This window comes from Pipistrellus kuhlii, unplaced genomic scaffold, assembly GCF_014108245.1.
Source record: "Pipistrellus kuhlii isolate mPipKuh1 unplaced genomic scaffold, mPipKuh1.p scaffold_m20_p_53, whole genome shotgun sequence".
NCBI classification, from domain to species: Eukaryota; Metazoa; Chordata; class Mammalia; order Chiroptera; family Vespertilionidae; genus Pipistrellus; species Pipistrellus kuhlii.
Window position 1 is genome coordinate 1,910,637 of NW_023425555.1, and position 25,022 is coordinate 1,935,658.

Genomic DNA, 25,022 nt, shown 5'->3' on the forward strand with positions numbered 1-25,022 from the left:
CGGCTGCAGCCCTGGGCCAGGCGTGGTGAGCAGCAGTGGAGTGAAAGGCCTGTTTACAGCTCCAGGTTGGCAGGAGGAAGGGGGTCCGTGACTCGGGGAGATTACAACCTGTTTAGGCAGATAAGATGCCCTTGGGAGCAGGGCCCTGACAAAGGTGGCTGTGAGACAAGGGCGGGCGGCCTCTCCTGGGCGGGTGGGCGGGCGCCGGGCCAGCCAGGGTGGGGGGCCGGAGCTGGGAGGAGAGGGCGCTGCGGTGCGTCTAATTCACATGTGCCTTCTGGTGAGCAGCCACGTGCTGGGCGCTGGATCGGGTGCCGTTGGAGAGGGAGGGAGGCCAGGTGGGAAGAATGGCCGAACAGTAGCCGGCGGCGGGACCACAGCCTCTGTCAGGAGGCAGGGAGGCGGGAGATGAGGCCGCGTGGGGCAGATGGCAAAAGCCATGAGAGCCCACGTGGGCTGAGGCTCCGTCCCTCTGGCCTGGGGAGGCCATCCTTGCCTGGACAGCAGTGGGACCGGCAGGCGGCTGGGACGCCACGGCCCATGGCAGTGTGGGCTTCTGGGAATTTGCCTGCTCCCGGTGGGCATGAGGGAGCCCCGGGGGTGCTTCAGGAGAAGGTGGCTTGCTAGGGGTAGATCCTCCGAAAGTTCGGTTCAGCCTCAGGAGGTACTAGGACTTTGGTGAGGGCGAGAGGTCTGGGCCTAGTCCTCAACCCCACACACCCCTCCCCTCGGAGGCCCCCCTCCCAGACAAGTACGCTCATTGTCAGAGGTGTCTTCCTGAGCCGCCTCACCAGGCGCTATTGTGCTCTGAATCCCTCACCGGCTCCCCGCTGTGGTCCAGACAAACCCACTTCCTCAGCTGGGGTTCCAGGCCCCGCTGCACCCCTGTGTATCCATCCCCCCCACCCCTGTGATCCCCCTCACCCCTGTGTATCCATCCCCCTCACCCCTGTGATCCCCCACACCCCTGTGATCCCCTCACCCCTGTGTATCCATCCCCCTCACCCCTGTGATCCCCCACACCCCTGTGATCCCCTCACCCCTGTGTATCCATCCCCCCCACCCCTGTGATCCCCCTCACCCCTGTGATCCCCTCACCCCTGTGTATCCATCCCCCTCACCCCTGTGATCCCCCTCACCCCTGTGATCCTCCTCACCCCTGTGTATCCATCCCCCTCACCCCTGTGATCCCCCTCACCCCTGTGATCCCCCTCACCCCTGTGATCCCCCTCACCCCTGTGATCCCCCTCACCCCTGTGATCCTCCTCACCCCTGTGATCCTCCTCACCCCTGTGATCCCCCTCACCCCTGTGATCCCCCTCACCCCTGGGATCCCCCCCACCCCTGTGATCCTCCTCACCCCTGTGATCCCCCTCACCCCTGTGATCCTCCTCACCCCTGTGATCCCCCACACCCCTGTGATCCCCCTCACCCCTGTGATCCCCCACACCCCTGTGATCCCCCTCACCCCTGTGATCCCCCACACCCCTGTGTATGCCCCTCACCCCTGTGATCCCCCTCACCCCTGTGATCCTCCTCACCCCTGTGATCCCCGACACCCCTGTGATCCCCCTCACCCCTGTGATCCCCCTCACCCCTGTGATCCCCCTCACCCCTGTGATCCCCCACACCCCTGTGATCCCCCTCACCCCTGTGTATCCATCCCCCTCACCCCTGTGATCCCCCCACCCCTGTGATCCCCCACACCCCTGTGATCCTCCTCACCCCTGTGATCCTCCTCACCCCTGTGATCCCCGACACCCCTGTGATCCCCCTCACCCCTGTGATCCCCTCACCCCTGTGTATGCCCCTCACCCCTGTGATCCCCCTCACCCCTGTGTATGCCCCTCACCCCTGTGTATCCATCCCCCTCACCCCTGTGATCCCCCTCACCCCTGTGTATGCCTCTCACCCCTGTGATCCCCCACACCCCTGTGATCCCCCACACCCCTGTGATCCCCCACACCCCTGTGATCCTCCTCACCCCTGTGATCCCCCACACCTCTGTGATCCCCCACACCCCTGTGTATGCCCCTCACCCCTGTGATCCCCCTCACCCCTGTGATCCTCCTCACCCCTGTGATCCCCGACACCCCTGTGATCCCCCTCACCCCTGTGTATGCCCCTCACCCCTGTGATCCCCCTCACCCCTGTGTATGCCCCTCACCCCTGTGATCCCCCTCACCCCTGTGATCCCCCTCACCCCTGTGTATGCCCCTCACCCCTGTGATCCCCCTCACCCCTGTGTATGCCCCATCACCCCTGTGTATCCATCCCCCTCACCCCTGTGATCCCCCTCACCCCTGTGTATGCCTCTCACCCCTGTGATCCCCCTCACCCCTGTGTATCCATCCCCCTCACCCCTGTGATCCCCCTCACCCCTGTGATCCCCCTCACCCCTGTGATCCCCCTCACCCCTGTGTATCCCCCTCCTGGGTGTCGCCTCCCTCGGCTGCGCGCCCAGCAGGTGCTTCCCGCAGTGGCCACTCCCCTGCTTCCTGCAGACAGACGCTCAGCATCCAGCCAGCCCCGCCCCCCCCTTGTCCCCCTGTGAACGCAGAGCGAGGCTGGCCCAGATTCCTCTCGATGCCGCTCGTGTTCAAGCCTGGGAGTGCTTCTCTCACCAGCATGTTGTTGAAGTGTTTTTAAAATTGGTCTCATTTTATATGGTTATGTTTTTAGGGTGTTTAAACATGTTATAACTTCAGCCATGCACATGACATAAGATAAAGAGGGAGGGCCTCGCCCAGGCCTGCTCCCTGAGAACAGCTAGGCACAACCTCCCAGGTGTTTCCTCCATGCATTCTGTTGTCATTCTCTCCCTGATTCTCTCTCCTCCCCTCCCCTCCTCCCGGGTTCCCTTCCATCTTCTCCTTTCTTCATTCCCTCTTCCATCCCTCCCTGCCTCTCTTCCTCTTTCCCACCTTTTTTCTCTCTTTAGGTTAGAGCTGAGAAAAAAAACATCCTGAAACTTTAACATTCCAGGATGGATAGAAAATCCATAGGTCTTATAGAAATGAAAGAATTCAAACAGGCACTTAAAATAGGTTTTTACAATGTTTAAATTTACTTTTTTAGTGTGCAAAAAAACACATGCAATTTACCAGTTAGCCATCTTTATGCATTTATTTTTATTGATTTTTTTACAGAGAGGAAGGGAGAGGGATAGAGAGTTAGAAGCATTGATGAGAGAGAATCATCGACCAGCTGCCTCCTGCACACCACCTATTGTGGATGTGTCCACAACCAAGGTACATGCCCTTGATCGGAATCTAACCCGGGACCTTTCAGTCCGCAGGCCGACGCTCTATCCACTGGGCTAAACCGGTCAGGGCCAGTTAGCCATCTTTAAGAGTGCGGCTCAGTGGTGGTAAGTTCGCGAGCAGTGCTAATAAACAGCTCCAGGACGTTTTCATCTTGCAGATCTGAAACCCTGTACCCATTAAACCCAACTCCCACTCCCCCTGCCCCTCAGCCGCGAGCCATCCCTCTACTTTCTTTTTCTCTGAACTTGACGACTTCAGTACCTCTTGTAAGTGGAGTCATACAGTACCTGTCTTTTTGTGACTGGCTTATTTCATTTAGCATAATATCCTCAAGGTGCCTCTGTGTTAAAAGTGTCTTATATATACAAAAACAGATGCTTACTGTGTTAAAGAAAAAAAAAGAAAGCAAGCACGGGAAGCCTTTAAGAAAGAGCAAAGTCCCACCTCCCCCTGGGGAATCATGTGCTTCATTGCATCACCTCCAGACGCCACGGACTGGATCATCAGAGAACACGTGCCAAGAAAAAACCTCGAGGAATGGATGTCACACACGTGACTCTGCATGTTTCGAATTGTTGGTTGACGTCACCAACTTGCTTTCCCCAGAGGTGGTGCCGTGGTGCTCAGCCATGGGCAGCTTTGGCGAGGGCCTTTGGATCCACTTTGGAGGCAGACCCTCTGGCCCAGCACCCTGCCCCTCCACAGAGGGGGAAACTGAGGTCCCAGGGCGAAAGGCTCTTGTCTGATGTCACAGGTGGCAGACCTGGGACAGACCCAAGCCTCCTGGTGTCTAGGCTGCTGCTGTTGCTAAGAAACTGCCCGCCAAAAATGGTGTCTCTCTCTCTCTCTCTCTCTCTCTCTCTCTCTCTCTCTCTCTCTCTCTCTCTCTCTTTCTGTCTCTCTCATTTCTCTCCCTCTCTCTCTCCCCAAATCCTAAGTGTCGCCCACCCCACTACCTGGGGCTGCTGCTTTCAAGGTTGTGGTGTGTCTAGAGTCAATCCCCGAGTCCCAAGCTCCATGGTCCCGGTTCCAATACATTTGTGAGCATCTACTATGTGTCAGTCCCGTGGGTAAACATTCCGTTCCACCTGGGAACTCGGGCAGCAAGCTGGTTTGCAGCGGACTCACTGTCCTCCGTGCTTGAGGATTGGCAGACATGGCCCAGTCCCGTGTTCTCTCTGCCCAGCGCCTGGCTCGTTCTGGGCGCTGTTACTCTCAGGGCCATCCGTCCCGGCCCCCCACCCGCATCAGCACTCTGAATGGCCCGCATCCTCCTTGGGAGCTGCTGGCAGGGCTGGGTCTTCAATAATCTTCCCAACCCCTGGCTGGAGAGGGCTCTGTGGATGGCCTTTGGGGTCCCAGAGGCCTTCCTGGAGCCCCTTCCAGAAAGGGAGGCGGTCCGAGGAGGGGCCGGGACTGATGTGGCCAGCCAAGCCCCAGAACCCACGCCTCAGCCCTCCCCTCCCTGCTCTGGCCGCTCCCTGACGCCAATTTGCTGCGGGATTTTGTGCAAAGAGCCACGCCTCCCCGGGCCTCAGTTTCCCCGGCTGTCACACGGGCAGCCTAGTGCCACCCCCTGGAGGGTGTGGACACGGCGGAGGTCACAGGGAGTGGAAACCCCGGGAACAGCTCTGTGCGGGGAGTGCGCTCCGTGCGCGGAGCGCAGGGTGCAGGGCTCCCATGGGGCTCCGCTCCATGGGGCTCCCCTCCATGGGGCTCCCCTCCATCCGGGCCCCCCTCCATCGGGGCTCCCCTTCATGGGGCTCCCCTCCATGGGGCTCCCCTCCATCCGGGCCTCCCTCCATCGGGGCTCCCCTCCATGGGGCTCCCCTCCATGGGGCTCCCCTCCCATCGGGGCTCCGCTCCCATCGGGGCCCCCCTCCATCCGGGCTCCCCTCCCATCGGGCTCCCCTCCATCGGGCCCCCCTCCATGGGGCTCCCCTCCATCGGGGCTCCCCTCCATCGGGGCTCCGCTCCCATCCGGGCTCCCCTCCATGGGGCTCCCCTCCATGGGGCTCCGCTCCATCGGGGCTCCGCTCCCATCCGGGCTCCCCTCCATGGGGCTCCCCTCCATGGGGCTCCCCTCCCATCGGGGCTCCCCTCCATGGGGCTCCCCTCCCATCGGGGCTCCCCTCCATCGGGCCCCCCTCCATGGGGCTCCCCTCCATGGGGCTCCGCTCCCATCGGGCTCCCCTCCATGGGGCTCCCCTCCATCGGGGCTCCCCTCCATCGGGGCTCCCCTCCATCCGGGCTCCCCTCCATGGGGCTCCGCTCCATCGGGGCTCCGCTCCCATCCGGGCTCCCCTCCATGGGGCTCCCCTCCATGGGGCTCCCCTCCCATCGGGGCTCCCCTCCATGGGGCTCCCCTCCCATCGGGGCTCCCCTCCATGGGGCTCCCCTCCATGGGGCTCCGCTCCCATCGGGGCTCCCCTCCATGGGGCTCCCCTCCATGGGGCCCCCCTCCATCGGGACCCCCCTCCATCGGGACCCCCCTCCATGGGGCCCCCCTCCATGGGGCTCCCCTCCATCGGGCCCCCCTCCATGGGGCTCCCCTCCATGGGGCTCCGCTCCCATCGGGCTCCCCTCCATGGGGCTCCCCTCCATCGGGGCTCCCCTCCATGGGGCTCCCCTCCCATCGGGGCTCCCCTCCATGGGGCTCCCCTCCCATCGGGGCTCCCCTCCATGGGGCTCCCCTCCCATCGGGGCTCCCCTCCATGGGGCTCCCCCCCCACCGGGCTCCCCTCCATGGGGCTCCCCTCCATCGGGGCTCCCCTCCATCCGGGCTCCCCTCCATCCGGGCTCCCCTCCATCGGGGCTCCGCTCCATGGGGCTCCCGTCCATCCGGGCTCCCCTCCATGGGGCTCCCCTCCATGGGGCTCCCCTCCGTGGGGCTCCCTCCGTCCAGCCCGCTCCCTCCCGCTCCCCCTCCCGCGCGGAGCGGCTCCCGGCATGCCGCGCGCTGACAGCCTTATAAATAGGCGCCTGTGCGGGCGGCGGCGGCGAGGACGGGCAGGGCACGCACCGCCCCGGCGCCCCCCGCACCCGCACCCGCACCCGCACCCAGGTCAGTGGGCGCCCGTGTGTGTGTCTGTGTCTGCGCGGGGGGAGCCGCCGCGGGGAGCGGGCGGCGCAGGCACCGGGGTGCGCCTGGCGGCGCCGGGGTGTCCTGGGGGCTTGGGGGCTCCGTGTGTGCCCCCCGCTGTGCCCTGTGCCCTGTGCCCTGTGCCGCCTGCCCGGCTGCATGCCCGGACTCTGCGCTGGGGGGTGCGAGCTTCTGTGTGTGTGTGTGTGTGTGTGTGTGTGTGTGTGTGTGTGTGTGTGTGTGTCAGACAGTCACCCTTTGTGCAGCCCGCACCCCTGGGGCTCCAGGCTCCGTCCTTGGCGTGTCCCCGCTGGGGCCCGGGAGGGGGGCTGTGACCTGACTCCCCGCCCCCAGGGCCTGGGAGGGGCGGCCTGTGCGATTGGTGGAGCTGTCCTGTCCCGGCTCTGGGAGTGCCGGGCACAGGAGGCCCGGAGGCTGGCCCCTGCCTGAGCCTCGGAGAGGGCAGGGGCCTGGGGGAGCCCGGAGGCAGCACAGGAACCGTCCTGCTGAGCTACCCGCTCAGGGCTCCTCAGGCGCTGGGACAGGGCCTGGAGGCAGGCCCGGAGAGGGACACCGCTGCCCAAGGTCACACAGCCAGGGCTGGGGCTGGGAGTGAGCCCTCGTTGGTTGCCAGCCACCAGCAAGGCTGCTCTTGGCCAGGAGACGGGAGACCTTGGTCTCGCCCTGGACCTGCCTTGGGATGGAGGTCAAGTCTCTGCCCCTCCGGCCCCGGCTCCCCAGACCCCGTGGCCGGCCACCCGGTTACAGACGGAGTCCCTGCGGCCCTGACCCAGGGGCCCCTGAGACCGGGTGCTGAGCCCGTAACCCAACTCCGTCCCGGACCCCTGGCCTCCAGGGGCCTCCTCACGGCCCAGGCTATTTTGGACCAAGAGGTGGCAGGTTCCAGCAGGACAGTGGGGCTTAGGTTACTGGCAGGGGCGGGGCAGGAGGGGCCATGCAGGCTGTTCCCGGCTCGGGACCCCCTCCCCCACCCGCTGCTGGGCAGTGCTGGCACGCGCCCCCCACAGGTGGCTGCTTAAGGACCTACTGGGTGCCAGGCCCGGAGCGGCAGGAAATGCAGGCCTGGGCGGGAACCTGGCCAGGCCCTGGAGCAGTCTGTCTTCTCCAAGCCTCAGTTCCCTCCCAAGAGGGCCCTGAGGACGGAGTGAGGCCCCCGGCCCCTGACCAGCCCGGCCGGGCCCAGGCTGGTGGGAAGCACAGGCCTCACTACAACACAGAGGCCCAGTACTGCGTGGTGTGTGGTGTGTGGTGTGGTGTGTGGTGTGTGTGGTGTGTGGTGTGTGTGGTGTGTGGTGTGGTGTGTGGTGTGTGTGGTGTGTGTGTGTGGTGTGTGTGGTGTGTGGTGTGTGGTGTAGTGTGTGTGTGTGTGGTGTGTGTGTGGTGTGTGGTGTGTGGGTGTGTGGTGTGTGGTGTGTGTTGTGTGTGGTGTTGTGGTGTGGTGTGTGTGTGTGTGTGGTGTGTGTTGTGTGTGGTGTGTGTGTGGTGTGTGTGGTGTGTGGTGTGTGGTGTGTGGTGTGTGTGTGGTGTGTGGGTGTTGTGTGGTGGTGTGTGTGTTGGTGTGTGGTGTGTGGTGTGTAGTGTGTGTGGTGTGTGGTGTGTGTGTGTGTGTGTGTGTGGTGTGTGGTGTGTGGTGTGTGTGTGTGTGGGTGTGTGTGGGTGTGTGGTGTGTGTGTGGTGTGGTGTGTGTTGGGTGGTGGTGTGTGGTGTGTGGTGTGTGGTGTGTGTGTGTTTGTGGTGTGTTGTGGTGTGTGGGGTGTTGTGGTGTGGTTGTGTGGTGTGGTGTGGTGGGTGTGTGGTGTGTGGTGTGTGGTGTTGTGTGGTGTGTGTGGTGTGGTGTGTGTGTGTGGTGTTGTGGTGGTGGTGTGTGGTGTGTGGTGTGTGGTGGTTTGTGGTGTGTGGTGTGTGTGGGGTGTGGTGGTGTGTGGTGTGTGTGGGTGTGTGGTGTGTGTGGTGGTGGTGTGTTGTGTGGTGTGGTGTGGGGTGTGTGGTGTGTGGTGTGTGTGTGGTGGTGTGTGGTGTGTGTGTGGTGTGTGGTCGGCTGTGGTGTGGTGTGTGTGGTGTGGGTGTGGGTGGTGTGGTGTGTGGTGTGTGGTGTGTGGGTGTGTGTGGTGTGTGTGGTGTGTGTGTGTGGTGTGTGTGTTGCTGTGTGCGGTGTGTTGTGGTGTGTGGTGGTTGTGTGTGTGGGTGTGTGTGTGTGTGTCTGCGTGAGTGCGTGTGTGTGTGGTGGGTGGTGTGTGGTGTGTGTGGTGGTGTGTGGTGTGTTGGGTGGTGTGTGGTGTGGTGTGTGTGGTGTGTGGTGTGTGTGGTGTGTGGTGTGATGTGTGGTGTGTGGTGTAGTGTGTGGTGTGTGGGTGGTGTGTGGTGTGTGTGGTGTGGTGTGTGGTGTAGTGTGTGGTGTGTGGTGTGGTGTGTGGTGTGTGTGGTGTGGTGTGTGGTGTAGTGTGTGGTGTGTGGTGTGGTGTGTGGTGTAGTGTGTGGTGTGTGGTGTGTGATGCCAGGGAAGTTCAGAGGAGGTGCCTGTCAGTGTAGGAGTGGAGGGTAGAGTCCAGGAAGGCTTCCTGAAGGAGGTGACACCTGAAGAGAGTCCTAAACATTAACACGTATCCCCGCAGCGTGAGCTGGGCCTGGAGGGGGGCACGGCCATGGTGGGGGAGGGAGCTCGGGTTAAGCAGCAGCTGATAAAGTCGCAGAGGTTGGGGGCAGGGGTGGGGGGGCTTTATCTTGGGAGCTGAGTGACCGCACAGGGAAGGGTCGTAAGCAGAGTGAGTGGTCTTTGGCTGGTGGGCGTGGAGGTTGGTGTGGCCCCTGCTTGGAGCAGGGGTGGCGGGAGGACAGATCAGAGAGAGGTCCAGGAGCAAGGGGGAGGGCCGTGCTTACGGGCGACGGGGGAGGGGGAGGGAGGGCTTCTCGCTGGGACACAGGCGGCTGTCAGCTGGCAGGGTGTCCGAAGCTGGGCTGGCTGGGCAGGATGGAGGGTCCCGGGGCCCTGGAGCCAGTAGTGAGAGGGGAGAGTGGGGGTCAGAGGTGAGGTCCCAGCCAGGAGGAACGAGGCCAAGGGCCCAGAGTCAAAGGTCAAGGCAAGGTGGCTGAGATGGTGCAGGCGGCCTTGGGGAGGGTGGCGTGTGAGACCACAGGGGCACGGGCAGCGTTCCTGCGGAGACGGTGGGAGGGGCGGCTGAGGGGGGCCCCTGGGCTGTGGAGGCAGCGTGGGGTCCCGGAGGGGTTGGGGTTGATTCCATGCAGGGGGAAAGAGGGCAATGGAGCGAGGTCCTCCAGGGGTGGTGAGGGGGCAGGGGCCACATGGGGGGGGGGGAGGGCGGGAACCCCTCATTGGAAAACTGCAGGGCTGTTTCTATGTGAACCAGCTTCCTCCCTGCAGACTTCCGTGTCCCTCTGAGCATCCTCTTCCGAACCCCAGTGGAGGGGAGGACCGGCAGCTCCGTCCCTCCTCCCCTCCCTCCGCCCGGGGAGTGTCGTCAAGGTGCCGGCCGCCGGACCGCCCTGCTTCCGGGACCTGGGAGGGAGAGCAGCTCCAGTCAGTCAGGGGCGGGTGGGGCGGGCAGTCGAGGGCTTTCCCAAGGCCAGCCGCCTCCCGGGCCTGCTGCCCCAGCGGCCCTCCTGGGCGGCAGGGCCTGGCACACCTGTGCTGTGCTCACCGCCGGCGCCTTGCCTTGCAGAGCGCTGACCCCACGCCCCGGACCTCGGCAGGATGGAAGGTACGGAGCCTCCTCTCTCCTGCTCTCTGCCTGGGGTCCGGGTGCCCACCTGCGAAGGGGTGTGCGTAGGGAGACGCCTCGGGAGGGGCTGCTCGATGGGGCCTGCCCGGGAGCTCCCACACCCGCCCCAGGCCTCTCGGGGGACGTGCCAGCTTCAGGGTTAATTTTAGAAGCAACGGGGCCTCCTGGGCTGAGGACCCCACAGCTCACGCTGCGCTGGGGTTTGTAGCGCTGAGTCCCTGCGTCTCTGGAGAGGGCGGGCCCTGGCGGGGGGCTGGGGGGTGGATGAGAGGCCCCAGGGGTGCAAGGGCCCCCTCAGTGATGGAGTTCCCCCTGTCCGGGGGTGGCCTTGGGCCCTCCAGGCTCCTGTGGGCCCGCCTGGAAGGAGTCACGGGCAGAGAGCCAGCGGCCTGCCTCCTGGCAGCACCACCGTCCCATCCCTGGCACTGAGCCTGGGCCTGGGCAGTTCTTAAAGGAGCCTGGCCGGCCTGGCTGCGGCCGCCTGGAACCAGTGGCCACCCTTCCACCCCTGGGGCTCTGAGCGTCCCTGCCACTGGGCTGTGCCTTCCCCCCCACCCCACACCCAGGCTGTGCCCATCACACCGGGCCGGAAGCCGGGAAGCCGAGAGAAGTCCTGACAGCTCCCCTGGCCCTCGGCCCGGAGGCCCTGGGGGCTTTGAGCTCACCTCCTCCTTGGACGGGGGAAGGGGGGGGTGAAACGGGGGACCAGAAAGGGGCGGGACCTCTTCCCTCCAGCCTCGCCTCGTCTCCCCCGCCCCCCCCTGCAGCGAAGGGAAGGCAGCAGCTGGGAAGGGGCCGGCTTCCAGTTCGCCTTCTGGCAGCGTGCCCTGCCTCTCCAGGCCTCAGTTTCCCCTGTGGGCAGGGCTGTGGCGCTGCTGAGCCCTCAGGGTGGCGAGGCAGAGGCTGAGATGGAAGCTGGCCGCCCTCTCCGGGCAGGGGTTCCATGTGCCCACCACAGCCTCCTCCCCGGCAACTGTCTCCCGGGCAACATATGTTGTGGTTGCCAGCTCCACACTGGGACCGCCCGGGGAAGGCGGGCGATGGGCAGGCCCAGGGCCGGGGCGGGGAAGGGCAGGGACACGGCAGAACGGGACCATGGGTGCCTGCTGCTCCTCGAAAAAAACCCGCAGCCAGGAGGACTCCAAGGCCAGAGGTGACCGCGGCTGCCCCCCAGCCTCCCAGTCTGACGGCCCACCCTGTGGCCTCCAGGCCTTCGCCCCTGTGGTCCCTCCGCCCGGCCGCCCTCTGTCCCCGACCTGTCCGGTCCCTGAGCTTCCCTCGCCGCCAGCACCCCCTCTGGCTGGGACGGTCTGCCTCCCGCCATGGGAGGCGCACGTGCCTGAGCCCTGCCCCTCTGTCCCACAGAGAAGCTGAAGAAAACCAAGATCATCTTCGTGGTGGGTGAGTCCGGGCGGGGGGCTGGCACCCGCGGGGGGCTCGGTGGGAGCCGGGCGGGGAGGCGCCCGGGCTCTGCCCTCCTTCGCTGGGTGACTGCGTCTCAGGGCTCTGAACGGGCGGGCGCTTGCAGGCGGGCCTGGCTCGGGGAAGGGCACCCAGTGTGAGAAGATCGTCCAGAAGTACGGCTACACCCACCTGTCCACCGGGGACCTCCTGCGGGCCGAGGTCAGCTCGGGCTCGGCCAGGGGCAAGATGCTGTCGGAGATCATGGAGAAGGGGCAGCTGGTGCCGCTGGTGAGTGGGCCCCGTGGGGGGGGTGGGGTGAGGGTGGCCCTGGGTGGACGCCAGCCGGCACAGCCCGTGCCACACGGCAGGCGGGCCAGGTCCTTCCCTGGCTTCGACCCCGTCTGTGGCCCATGCCCATTGTCCTGCGGACCCCCCCCTTCACCTCCCGGGCCTTTCTGTCCCCGCAAACCCACAGACTCCTTCCTCCTCAGCTCTCAGGCCTTCTGGGTCATCAGCTTTGGGCTAAGGCCCCCTCCCCCTAACTTATTCTCCTGTAGCCCTTCCTTGGCCCACACAGCCGGGGTCAGCCTGGAGGTTGATACCCTGTTTCCCCGAAAACAAGACAGAGTCTTATATTAATTTTTTCTCCCAAAGTTGCGTGCGCTAGGTCTTATTTTCGGAGGATGTCTTGTTTTCGGGGAAACACGGGTAATTCGGTTTCCTGAGGGCAGGGAAGGCCTGCTTTCCACCGCTGTGTCCCCTGGGCCCAGCTGAACGCCATCGGCCCCCGGCTCAGAGGCCTGGGCTGGTTTGGGAGAGTGCACAGGGCAGCTCAGCTGTGGGGCAGCGCACACCAGGGCGGGGGGACACGTGGGGCTCACGGCCCCCCCTGCTTGTGCTGTGCCCGCAGGAGACCGTGCTGGATATGCTCCGAGACGCCATGATGGCCGTGGTGGAAACTTCCAAAGGCTTCCTGATCGATGGCTACCCGCGGGAGGTGCAGCAGGGGGAGGAGTTTGAGCGGAGGGTAAGGCACAGCCTGGTGGACGGCCTTCAGGAGCTGTGACAGGGGCCGTCCGGCCGAGGCTGCTGTGATGTGGGGGGAGGAAGGGGGGTTGTGGCTGATGGGAGGTGGGGAAGGAGGGAGCCAGGGAAGAACGTTCTGGGATTCTTTCTAGAAGTCCAGAAGGAGAATTCTAGAACAACGGGAAGCACCAGGCTGAGGAGGCCAGGCTCAGGTTCCAGCCCACCTGCTGCGGGCCTTGGGCTGCCATTCTGCCTCTCTGAACCTCAGTGTTCCCATCTGCAAAGTGGGGATGGGCAGGGCACAGCTGCCGTGTGGGGCAGCATGAGGGTTAGAGGGAATGCACTCTGCAGTGTGGGGCTTGGCACCTGTGAGCACAGGGTCGGAGGGGCAGGGAACAGCACGGACAGGCTGGAAGGGCCAGGCTCGTGCAGAGAGAACAGAGCTGTTGGAGAGGGGAACTGGGGTGATGTGGGAGAGGGAGGCTCAGGCTGGCTGGAGGCTTCGGATGCCCGGGAGGAGAGTCCAGTCTCCTTCCAGGGGCCAGCGGGCATCTGGCTGGAGAGAGCGGGCCATTAAGGGGACATGGGGGTTCAGGGGGGGGGGCTTCTTGGCAGAGGACTCCTTCCAGGCCTCGCAAGGAGGACTGGCATCCCAGTGGGCTGGACCAGACCTTCACCCCCACTCCCCGACTCTGAGGGACAGGGGCCTTAGGCTTCCATAGCTTGAGCCACACCCAGGGGCGGGATATTGTGTTTCCTGCCCTCTAACTGGCTGCAAGACCTCAGGGAAGTGTCTACCCTGACCTGGGCCTCAGTCTCCCTATCTGTGAAATGGGGGTTGGCTGGGCTTCCTTCAAAGACTGGGAGGCCATGGGCCGAGGCACCAGCAGTGTGATGGCACCTCTGGCCCTCAGAGCCACATCTAGAAACTGGGGTTCGTGCGAGTTCTGTCCCCCCTGGGGCTGTTGTGGGTGTTGGCGTGGGCGCCTGGCTCTGCACGGGGCCCGGCACCTGGTGTGTGTTTTTAACTCAGGCCACCAGGGGGCGCCAGGCCCTTACCCACGGAGGATGGTCAGCCTCCTTGCCCTTCCCAGTCTTCCTGGCGATGAAACCCGCATTCCAGTGACAGTGACATTGTTCAGAGCCTCCCAGGGCTTAGGTGCCCCTCACCCCCTCCCTCAGCCCTGGCTCCTCCGTCCAGTCCTTATCCAGGCCTGCGGGCCTCAGGCCAGGCCGGGAGAGGGATGTGAGGTAAATAACCAGAGGCACCGAAACCGGTTTGGCTCAGTGGATGGAGCGTCAGCCTGCGGACCGAGGGGTCCCGGGTTCGATTCCGGTCAAGGGCATGTACATTGGTTGCGGGCACGTCCCGGTGGTGTGTGTGCAGGAGGCAGCTGGTCGATGTTTCTCTCGCATCGATGTTTCTAACTCTCTATCCCTCTCCCTTCCTCTCTGTAAAAAATCAATAAAATATATATTTAAAAAAAAAATAACCAGAGGCCCTCGAGGGCCAAAGGAAGGCCTGGGAGAGCAGGTCCCAGGGGGTGGGCGTGGCATCAGGGAGCCTACGCCAGAGGAATGCGGTTTTAGGTGGAATCTGAAGGTGAGCACTCGGCCCCGAGGGAAAAGGCTCCGGGGGAGGGAAAAGGCCCATGAGGAGGAGACTCGGTCAGCGTGGCTGACGCAGGAGAGCAGAGGAGTGAGCAGCGCGCGCTGAGGAGGGGACAGGGCCCAGGCACAGGCCCTCCAGGCGGGGGAAGGACTTGTGTTTCCTCCCGAGGGCACTGGGGAGCCATGGGAGGTGTGAGCAGGGGACGGGCGGGGCAGACTGGTCAGGAAGGCCTGTGGGGCTGCCGGGAATGTCCGAGTGGATCTCGGGGGCCGCAGAAGTGGGAGGATGGGAAGGGGGTGGCTTCGGGTGGGCAGGAAGGGGCCCCGTGACCGGTGCCCTGCCCGCAGATCGGACAGCCCACGCTGCTGCTGTACGTGGACGCAGGCGCCGAGACCATGACCAAGCGGCTCCTCAAGCGGGGAGAGACCAGCGGCCGCGTGGACGACAACGAGGAGACCATCAAGAAGCGGCTGGACACCTACTACAAGGCCACCGAGCCCGTCATCACCTTCTATGAGAAGCGCGGCATCGTGCGCAAGGTGCGCCCCCTGCGGGCCGAGGGGGGCCAGGACACCTGTTTTTTGTTTTAATTTTTCTCCTGGGTCGGCCTCAGATTGCTGTGACCTTGGGCGAGCCGTCCTGCCTGGGCCTTGGCTTCCCCGCCGGTTTGGGGGGGCTCTGCCCGCTGTGGCTGGCCTCCGGGCCCAGGCCTGGCCTCGGGGTGGGGCCTGCCACGACGGGGTCCGCCCAGCCCAGGGCGTCTCCGCTCACCACCCGTCTCCCCGCAGGTCAACGCCGAAGGCTCCGTGGACAGCGTCTTCGCCCAGGTCTGCACCCACCTGGATGCCCTCAAGTAGCAACACCGCCCGCGGGAGCCCCTCCCCAGCTCGGAGCCCGGCCCCACCCTGTCCCGACTCCGGAGCCCTGGCCTGCGCTCAGCGCCTCCGCCCGCCCGCCCGGCCGGGGCACAGACAGAGGAAGCCACCTTATCCTGTTTTCACGGACAGCTGAGCACTAAAGGAATTTCCGAGGACATTCGGCTTTACTCCTTTTTCTTCGCTTCCATCGGGGTTGATTTGTGTCGGAGGGCCGCCCGGCCTTGAGTCCCCAGCCCCTCGGTTCCCCGCCCCGAACCCCCCTCAGCCGGCCGCCCCTCCCGGCTCTGGTGGGAGGCCCAGGAGCTGCCTTATTCAGGGCCGGGCTGGGCCAGGCCTGGGACCCAGCATGCCCGGGGCAGGGTCCTGGTGGTCAGGCAGAGCTGGGCCGGCCTGGTGTCTGCACCCTCGCTGCGCGGCCGTGGCCCTGACCCCTCACCTCTCTGAGCCTGTTTTCCATGCCTGACTCCTGCTGGGGAACGAGCTCTCGCATGCAGCCAGGCCATGGGCTGTGGGGTCTTCCTGGGCAGTGGGGGTGGGGGTGGGGGAAGGGGCTCCCTGGCCTGTGGTGGCACAGAGTGGCCGGCCGAGTGGGCGGTGAGTTGCGAGCTGGCCCTGAGGGTCACGGTCGCCAGCGCCTCCCGGAGGAGGTGAGCTCTGAGGGCCTCCCCCCTGTGGCCCCGGGCAGGTCACAGCCTGTCCTTTCTCAGCTGCTTCAAGGTTCAAATCAGGCTCAGTGCCCGCCCCTGCCCGCCCCCAGCCCCCAGCCCCCAGGTCAGGGAGGGAACACACTGAGCCAAGGGTGTAGATTGGTGACCCAGCTGTGGGCGCTGAGCCTGGGGCAGCCTCGGGGACGGGCCAGGCCTGGTGCTATGGGGAGAAGCGTCTTCCCTTCCTGTCCTCTCGCTCTGACCTGGTCTGGCGAGCAGCTCCATCGGTGCTCACGGCCTCGCTCCGGCCCGGCCCGGAGGCTCCCGAGAGCCGAGTGAGGCGGCGGGCGGCACAGCTGCGGCTGTTCCCCGTTCACACCAGTTATTTACAGTTTCCTTTGAAATAAACGTATTCAAGTTGTAAAAGGTGGGTCTATTGAAAGAAGAACACGGAATACATAAATGGTGATCGAGGGGAGAGAGAAGGCAGGCAGCATGCAGGGTGGGCAGCCAGTCTGGGTGGGGCGGGGGGTGGGGGCTCCCGGCAGCCGCTCTCTGTTCCCCACGCCGGCCCGGGGGTGCGGGGGAGCCCCCACTGGGTGACCTCCCACCTGGGGGTCCATGTCACGTCTGTCAAACTGGGCCCACACCCCCACAGGCACACACACGCACACACACACACACACATGCTCCCACTCATACGCACCTGCCCTTCATCCCGGGCTGTCTGAGGACAAGCCGGGCCAGAGATTGTAACGAGCCAGGGAAATCCACTGTCAACATCATCATCAACAGAATCACCTGGTTCACTTAAAAAAGGCCTGGGAATGGGGGGGGGGGATGTTAAAATATGTACACAGATAATAATTTAATTTTAAAAAAAGAAAGGTTAAAAAAAAAAAAAAAAAGGCCAGGGAAACTTAAAGAAAACAAACAGTTTTACAAGCTCCAGTCACCATTCCCCAGGCGTGGCCGAACCTTCCTCGGAGGGTCTCCTTCGATGTGGCACCTGCCAGGCGGGGCGCTGCTATGGCTCTGGCACGGGAGGGACCGTGCTGGCTGGTGCTGTCAGACCGCCCGCCGGAGGCCAGCTCTGGGCGGCTCCGCACGCACAGCTCCGAGGGGCCCTGGCAGCAGGTTCCTTGACCTGGAGCTCCGGGGCGGGGGGGCCCTCCTGGTGCCCAGGAGTTCACTTCGCCACGTGGCTGAGGGCGTGGGAGGGCAGAGGGCACGGCCTGCGGAGCTGCAGAGGGTGAGAGGACCCTGAGTGAGGGGCGGGCTGAGGCGTTAGCGGGGCCTGGAAGGCAGGCCAGAGGGGGTCCTAGCTGGAGCAAGCTCGGCGGGTGACAGAAGCCACGCTGGCAGGGCCTTGATGCCAGCCCAGGTATCTAGCCTTTCCCCAGAGGGCAATGGGAGGCTCAGAAAGGTTTGTTTTTTAATAAATCTTTTCAAACAAAATGTGAGGAACTAATGTACTGAACACCCATATGCCATCACCAGCATTTAGTAGTGGTTAACATTTCCCCCCTACTTCCTTCACGGCTGGTTTATTGTTGTCCCAGGATTTTAAAGTAAGTCACAGAGTCCCAGGAAAACAGTTCGCCCCGAGCGTGGGGCTTCAGCGTGACTAACACAGAGGGCACTTTGCTCTACAACCACAACTCGGTTTCGATGACACTGAGTGACACTGATAGCATAGGTGGTCGTCAGTCCCCGTGTAATCCCTCCGAGTGTGTCCTTGGGAAAACCGGGCGGCAATCCAGGGCGCCACCTGCAGCGGGGCCGTCCGTCAGCCTTTAACCTCTGGCCCGCCCCCTCTTTGTATGACATTGACCTGTGAGGGGCCGCCGTGCCCCCGAGAATTCCTCCTCCCAGGCGTGTCCGAGCTTCCTGGTGGTGCTGCTGGACTCGTTCCTCCGTTCCCCGCGTTTCCTGTGCCTGAGGTCAGTGCACGGGCTTCGGAGGTTCAGGGTCAGCCTCTGGGACGAGAATACCGAAAAGGCGGAGCTCACACAGGGTTTTATTTATTTATTTATTTAAAAAATATATTTTATTGATTTTTTACAGAGAGGAAGGGAGAGGGTTAGAGAGTTAGAAACATCGATGAGCCGAAACCGGTTTGGCTCAGTGGATAGAGCGTCGGTCTGCGGACTGAAGGGTCCCGGGTTCGATTCCGGTCAGGGGCATGTACATTGGTTGTGGGCACATCCCCAGTGGGGGGTGTGCAGGAGGCAGCTGGTCGATGTTTCTCTCTCATCGACGTTTCTTGCTCTCTATCTCTCTCCTTTCCTCTCTGTAAAAAAATCAATAAAATATATTTAAAAAAAAAGAAAAAAAGAAAGAAACATCGATGAGAGAGAATCATCAATCAGCTGCTCCCTGCACAACCCCTCCTGGGGATGTGCCCTCAACCAAGGTACATGCCCTTGACTGGAATCGAACCTGGGACCCTTCAGTCCGCAGGCCGACGCTCTATCCACTGAGCCACACCAGTCAGGGCATCACAAAGGGTTTGAACACCAGGCGGGACGGGCAGATGGGCAGCTTCTGGCTTTCATTGCACAGGAATCTCCCAGGGCCTGGTGACAAAGCTGCTTCGGAGGCCGCGGGTGAGTTTGGGTGGTGAGGCCGGGCCGGGCTGCTGGTCCGAGGCCCACACTGGGCAGCTCAGCTCCGAGCGGCGGGGGCGGGCGAGGGGAGGAAGGGTGTGGAGGAGGGGGCACCGCTAAGGTCAGCGTGTGCTCATCCCCTACTGGTGGGCCGAGGGGTGGGCGTGGTGTCGGATCCGGGACAGCCGATGCCGTCATAGCCTGCGTGTCTCCAGCAGCACGCCAGGAAACGGTCCCAAGGTGCCGGAACATTCTAGCCCACAGAGGGATGGCCTAGCGCCTCGGTAACCTCAGGGTCTGGGGGAGAGAGTGCGTGCTCCTCCGTAGGCCCTCTGGGGTGGTGGCCTCAGATGCCCCCACTGGACTGCGCCCCTCAGGCTCGGCCCCCGGGGCCCTGAGGCCTGGCCGGAGGCGCTGAAGTGGGAGAGGAAGGAAGCGGGAGCAGAAGAGGCCAAGGCTGTCGCCTCCCAGCCTCCAGAGGGGCCTCGAGTAAACAGGAAGGCCTGGCGGCTCCTCGGTGGGGGCTTCGAGGGCGGGGCAGAGCCTCCGGACTGCAGGGCCTGCAGCAAGGAGCGCCTGCGGGGCAGCAGACAGAGAGGCCGTGGGCTCGGCCCCGTCACACAGCGCCTCGCTGCCTCTCCTCTGCCCGCCTCCTGGGTCCCGGTGTGCGGTCTCCTGCCCGTGTTGCCCCCCACGATTCAGAGGGTGCTGGACGGGTCTCCCCTTTGGGGGCCTCAGTTTCCCTTCTTAATGAACTCAGAGCCCTGACAACTGGCTCAGAGTTTCGAGACTCCTGGCCTAGTGGCATTCTCCTGCCTTCGCAGTGGCTGCAGGGCCCTCAGGCCGGGGGTGGGCTGGCCAGGCAGGCCCCATCCCAGGGGCAGCCTCTGGGGAGAGAGCGGACACTGCAGGGCTTGGCTCCTCGGGCACAGAGTCTGCTGGGACCACTGACTCCTGGGAGCTCCCCATTCTTTTGGGGAGCCGTTCCCCCTCTTCAGAGACCCTGTCCCTGGGCTCGGAGGCCCCCAACACCCACACCTGGGGACTCAGAACCACAGCCTATGTCACCTCCAGCTGTGCAGCCCAGTGGTTAGCCGTTCATTTATTGCCTAAACATATGGAATACCTACCAGGGGCCAGGCACTATTCCAGGCAATGGGCCTTTGGAACAAGAGAGGAGGGACAGAGAGAGAGGGAGAGGGAGAGGGAGAGGGAATAAACAATATGTAACATGTGAGAGGGTGGAGGAGGGAGAGGGCTATTTAAAATTCCATGTTCAGCCAAAGCCGGTTTGGCTCAGTGGATAGAGCATCGGCCTGTGGACTGAGGGGTCCCGGGTTCAATTCAAGGGCATGTACCTTGGTTCTGGACGCATCCCCAGTAGAGGGTGTGCAGGAGGCAGCTGATCGATGTTTCCCTCTCGTTGATGTTTCTAACTCTCTATCCCTCTCCCTTCCTCTCTGTGAAAAATCAATGGGATATATTTTTTTTAAAATAAAAAATAAAGAAAGTTCCGTGTCCAGGGAAGCCCTCACTGACCATGTGACATAAAGGGTGAGGAGCAGGCCCCGTGGCTTGGCGGGCGGGCGGGGGTCCAGCAGAGGGCGAGGCTGGTGAAGGGAGCGGGAGCCTGGCTTTCATGCCGAGATGCCTGCCTGCACGGGGCGCTGAGCAGAGAAGGGATGGGATTCAGGGGGGCAGCCCACAGAATTTGCTTGGGGCTCAGATGCGGGGTGTGCGAGGAAGAGTCAGGTCACCTCCTCCTCAGGGCTGGAGCGATGGGAGGAGGGAGCTGTCAGTGTCCGAGATGAGCGGCCGAGGCTGGAGCGGCTGGCGGAGAGGGAGCAGAGCCCAGAGCCCAGGTTCGGGCCCAGGAGCCGGGGCCGGGCGAGTCCTGGCGGGAACTTCGTGTCGGGAACACAGTCGGGAGCTGTCAGTGCATTAGGGGAGTGGACGCCGCTGGGCTGAGGCACCCAGAGCAGTGTTCCTCGGGCAGACATTGATGTAGCACCCAGCCGTGGAGACTGGGTGAGGGGCAGAGTGTGGGCGCGAGGCCCGGGCAGGGCCGGAGAGAAGGTGCCGGGACACACTTTGAATGCCACCATCTCAGGCGTGGCACTGCCCGGTAGGACCTGCGGGTGGGGTGAACCCCACAGAGGGGTCTGAGCTCCATATTTAAAAAATATATATATATATTTTATTGTTTTTTACAGAGAGGAAGGGAGAGGGATAGAGAGAAACAAAGATGAGAATCATCGATCAGCTGCCTCTTGCAGGCCCCCTACTGGGGATGTGCCCGCAATCAAGGTACGGGCCCTTGACCGGAATTGAACCTGGGACCCTTCAGTCCGCAGGCTGACTCTCTATCCACTGAGCCAAACCGGTTTCGGCCTGTGCTTCAGATCGAAAGAAGGTGGAGCGGGACGGGTGCATGTCACAGGGTGTCCATCGGCTCACAAACCCTGTTTCGGTTACTGAGCCTGAGTCCTGGGCCCTCGGTGTTGTCATGGCTGCCAAGGTTTGGGAAAACCTGACGTAGGGGTGAAGGTAGCAGAGTCGGGGGAGACCCAGGAGCCAAGCATGAGAGGAAGAGGAGGAACCCGTGAGGAGGCAAGTAAGGCAGCCGGGAGGTGGAAGGAAGGGAAACCAGGACGGAATGTTCTAGAGGCCAAAGGAGGAAAGAGACCTCGGTTTTAGGGATCCTCTGCTTCTCCACAGCCCTGTTGCCATGCACACCTGAGCCTCAGTTTCCTCCCCTGTGAAGTGGGGACCTGACAGTCTCAGCTCGTCGAGGTGGCTGCGAGGTGGCACTTGGCATGGGGCCGGGCAAGCGTGGGCATAGAGGGGGGACGCCCGTCCTGGTCCCGGCCCCGCAGGCTGCTCTCCCATTGTGCAGATGGAGAAACTGAGGCCCAGGCTGCGAGAGGTCGTGCCTGAGGCCACGCAGGGCAGAGCCGGACACCCTGACTCCCCGCCGACGCTCCTTCCTCCTCCCCCGCCGCCTGCCTGCCCGCCCGTGGGGGCCTGACCCCCAGGTGCTCTCAGCCTGGCTCCCGGCCGGCGCTGGAGCCGGACAGCCGCCTGGGGGGCCCCTGGGGGCCGCCTGACATTCCTCCCGTGGCCGGGGGCCAGGGTGGACGTGCTCCGTCCCTTCCTGCAGCCCCGGCCTTCCTGCTGGCGGGGGGAGGAAGAGGCCAGTGAGCGCACCTGCCCGCGCTGGGGTCGGGGCCGGGCCTGGCCACCGGCCACACGTCTCCCTGGCGTGAGGCGTCTGCCTCGGCGGGACCCGGCAGGAAGCAGCTGGCACGCTCCGCGGGGACCGGGGGGGCTGGTGTGGGGTCTGTTTTCGCAGGTGCGGGCAGGGGCTGGGAGCCACAGGCCTCTGCGGAGGGGCCATGGCGTGCTCAGCTGCAGGGGCCGCGTGGAGAGGGCTGGTCGGGGCCATGGCCTTCGGCTGCAGGGAAGGAGCCAGAGGAAGGAGTCCTCCCCTCCTCTCCCTCCTCCCTCTCTGGTCCGTGCAGGGCGAGGGGGCCGGGAGAAGGGGATGTGTCCGTCTGCAGAGAGGGTGCATCGGGCTGGGACCCTCCTCAGGGTCTGTCCCCAACTGTGAGACCGAGTGACCATCAAGCCTTCTGGCGACGGGCGGTCCAGTCTGGGAGCTGGCCCCTTCTCTGGGGAACGGGAGCCAGGCCCAGTGCTCCGTGCCTCAGTTTCCCTAGGCCTCCATGGGCCCAGCGCCTGCATTCGAGAACTGTATCTGGAGGGTCAAAGGGTCCTGGGCTCTGTGCTGGGGACTCAGTTCTTCAGAGGCATCCAAAGGGAGAGACTCACATAACAGGACCCCACCCAGGCCGGGGTGGTGTGGGAGGCCTCCGCTCCGCCCGGGGACCCCCATCTCCTCCTCCCTCCCCGGGGTCCTGGGGGCAGGCCCAGGCTCTCCTGGCTCCTGTAGATGTTCTCCCCCCGGCCGTTTCCTACCCGTCCGTGGCCATGTCCGTCTGCAGCCTCTCCTCCTCATGCAGACCCACTGGGCCTCGTTCACAGCGGGGGAGGGAGGGGGGGAGGGCTGCACAGGGTGGGGGAGGGCTGCACAGGGTGGGGGAGGGCTGCACAGGGTGGGGGAGGGCTGCACAGGGTGGGGGTGGGCTGCACAGGGTGGGGGAGGGCTGCACAGGGTGGGGGTGGGCTGCACAGGGTGGGGGAGGGCTGCACAGGGTGGGGGTGGGCTGCACAGGGTGGGGGTGGGCTGCACAGGGTGGGGGAGGGCTGCACAGGGTGGGGGTGGGCTGCACAGGTGGGGGAGGGCCGCACAGGCTGCACAGGGTGGGGGTGGGCTGCACAGGGTGGGGGAGGGTTACACAGGCTGCACAGGGTGGGGGTGGGCTGCACAGGGTGGGGGAGGGCTGCACAGGGTGGGGGTGGGCTGCACAGGTGGGGGAGGGTTGCACAGGCTGCACAGGGTGGGGGTGGGCTGCACAGGGTGGGGGAGGGCTGCACAGGCTGCACAGGGTGGGGGTGGGCTGCACAGGGTGGGGGAGGGCTGCACAGGGTGGGGGTGGGCTGCACAGGTGGGGGAGGGTTGCACAGGCTGCACAGGGTGGGGGTGGGCTGCACAGGGTGGGGGAGGGCTGCACAGGGTGGGGGTGGGCTGCACAGGTGGGGGAGGGTTGCACAGGCTGCACAGGGTGGGGGTGGGCTGCACAGGGTGGGGGAGGGCTGCACAGGCTGCACAGGGTGGGGGTGGGCTGCACAGGGTGGGGGAGGGCTGCACAGGGTGGGGGTGGGCTGCACAGGGTGGGGGTGGGCTGCACAGGGTGCAGGGAAGCGGGAGGGCGGGAGGAGGGAATCAGGCTTCCTCTGGGATCCCTGCTTCCACCCAGGTGCCCTGACTCCCACTCTGGACAACCATCCCCCTCGCCCTGTGACGCCCCCAGCCCTGGAGCCTCTGTCCTCACCGTCAGCTCAGGGGGTGGTGGCAGAGAAGGGGTGAGCCTGGAGGGGACAGCCCTGGGGTCTCTACTCTCCGCCCCGGGGCCCCTCGCTTTCCCGGGAGGGAGCCGTGGGTTCCTGCCCGGTGAATGGCTCAGTGGCCGGGCCCCGGGGCGCAGTGAGGACTCAGCGCTGATAAGGTGAACGCCTAGGGCGGGCCTGGTGCGGGGGAGCGTCCAGCCCCTGGGGCTGTTAACTGTCCCCGGTCTGGAGCCTGGGGACACCTCCCAGCCGCCCTGTGGTCCCCCTTTCCTTGTGGGAGCCCCTCGCGCTCTGCACCCACAGCGAAGGGCTGAGGACCTGCTGCCTGCAGCGGACGCCCTCACCCCTGCAGCCTTCCCTGCCTGCTGGGCACGGCTGGATCCCGGGTCTCCTGTGACCAGGAGCTAGCCGGGCGGCTGCAGGGCTGGGCGAGCTGGTCTTCCCAACTCCAGCCCGAGGAGCCACACCCGCCTTCCCTGCCTGTGCCAGCTCCTAGGGGGGCAGCACGCTCCGCCCGCTCCCTCCTGAGGCCCCGGGCCTCCTGCCTGCGCCCCTCCTGGCCCTGGAATTCGCCATCGATCAGGACAGGTATAGAGAGAAGGACGCCTGCCAGCTCACACACATCAAGGTTTATTTCCTCAAAGCCCAGCCGACCAGCACCTTCAGCTCCGTCCGTCACCCTCCGTGACCCCCTGTGGCCTCTCAGGACAAAGTCCTGGCATTCAAGGCCCCCTCCCACAGCAGGCCAGAGTGTGCCCCTCAAGGCTTCCCGTCCCCACCACACCCCTGCGTGTCCTCCTCACCCCTTTCTGCCCCCCCCCCCCCCCGTCTTTTAAAGGCCGGGCCTCCGTGCCTCCTCCTCCAGGCAGCCCAGGCCGCCTCCTCTGAGCTCCTTTGGGCCTGACCCTAGGTGCTCCCCATACCGAGCACCACGACGGGCACAGAGTTGGCACCTACTGTTTGCAGAACGAACAAGGGACAGTGCTGGGCCTGTCCCCTAGGCTCAAGGAGCACCGCCAAGGAGCACTTCCTGTGTGCCCGGCCCGGGGCTCAGCGACAGAGTGCCTCAGCCTCTGGAAATCTCACACCAGTCTGGCGAGGAAGGCACTGCCGTGCCCACTTCACAGGCAGGGTGACTGGGGCGTAGGGGACTCGTCAGGGTCTCAGCTCCGGGTCAGCAGGGCAGGTTCTGAACCCAGGGCCATCATCAGAGTGTGTTCTTTCCTTGGGGGCTGCCTCTGGTCTCCGGCGGGCTTTCCGCCCTGGCTCTCTGGGCAGGTCCCCGTTGTCTTAAGCCCCTGTCCCAGCTGCCGTGCCATGCCCTGGGCCTGCTGGGCCCGATTCCCGCCGGAAAAACAAGGGAATGACAGCCGCTGTCACTGGACCAGTTCAGCCAGCTTTGGTGCCCGAGGAGATCCCAGCTCCCTGGGCTCTCCGGGCTGTTATCGCACTTCTCTAGAGCAGGTCGAGACCGGTTTCCTCATCTGCGAAATGGGAGCGCTGCCCTCACAGCAATGAGCTCCATCTGGAGCGCCTCTGAGGGGCCTGTCTGCTGAGCTCCCTGGGGGCTATCAGGGTGATTGTTTCCATCTGCCCCGGGCTGCCGGCCAGCCCAGGACCGGTGGATGGGAGGGTGGGGTGCTGGGGAGACAAGCCCCGAGCCTAGGCCCTCCCACCCCCACGGCCTCCCCCCTCCCCAGGGCCCCCCACCCAGCGACAAAGCTCAGTGGCACTTCCTCTCCCGCCTGGCAGGCCGCCTGGCCCGGCCC

General features: G+C 64.3%; 1 protein-coding gene across 2 annotated transcripts; it reads left to right on the forward strand.

Annotated features, from left to right (window-relative positions):
* Window positions 1-6,262: 6,262 nt before the first annotated feature.
* On the forward strand, window positions 6,263-15,181 carry AK1 (adenylate kinase 1). Of its 2 annotated transcripts, XM_045573640.1 has the most exons (7): window positions 6,263-6,330; window positions 10,047-10,085; window positions 11,472-11,507; window positions 11,635-11,798; window positions 12,421-12,537; window positions 14,496-14,687; window positions 14,937-15,181. In XM_045573640.1, the coding sequence occupies exons 2-7, from the start codon at window positions 10,079-10,081 to the stop codon at window positions 15,003-15,005; spliced, it is 585 nt and encodes a 194-aa protein (XP_045429596.1). In that variant the 5' UTR covers window positions 6,263-6,330; window positions 10,047-10,078; the 3' UTR covers window positions 15,006-15,181. The 2 variants fall into 2 exon arrangements, with proteins under 2 accessions (XP_045429596.1, XP_036272032.1); XM_036416139.2 differs by lacking the exons at window positions 6,263-6,330; window positions 10,047-10,085 and adding an exon at window positions 11,187-11,259.
* Window positions 15,182-25,022: the final 9,841 nt, after the last annotated feature.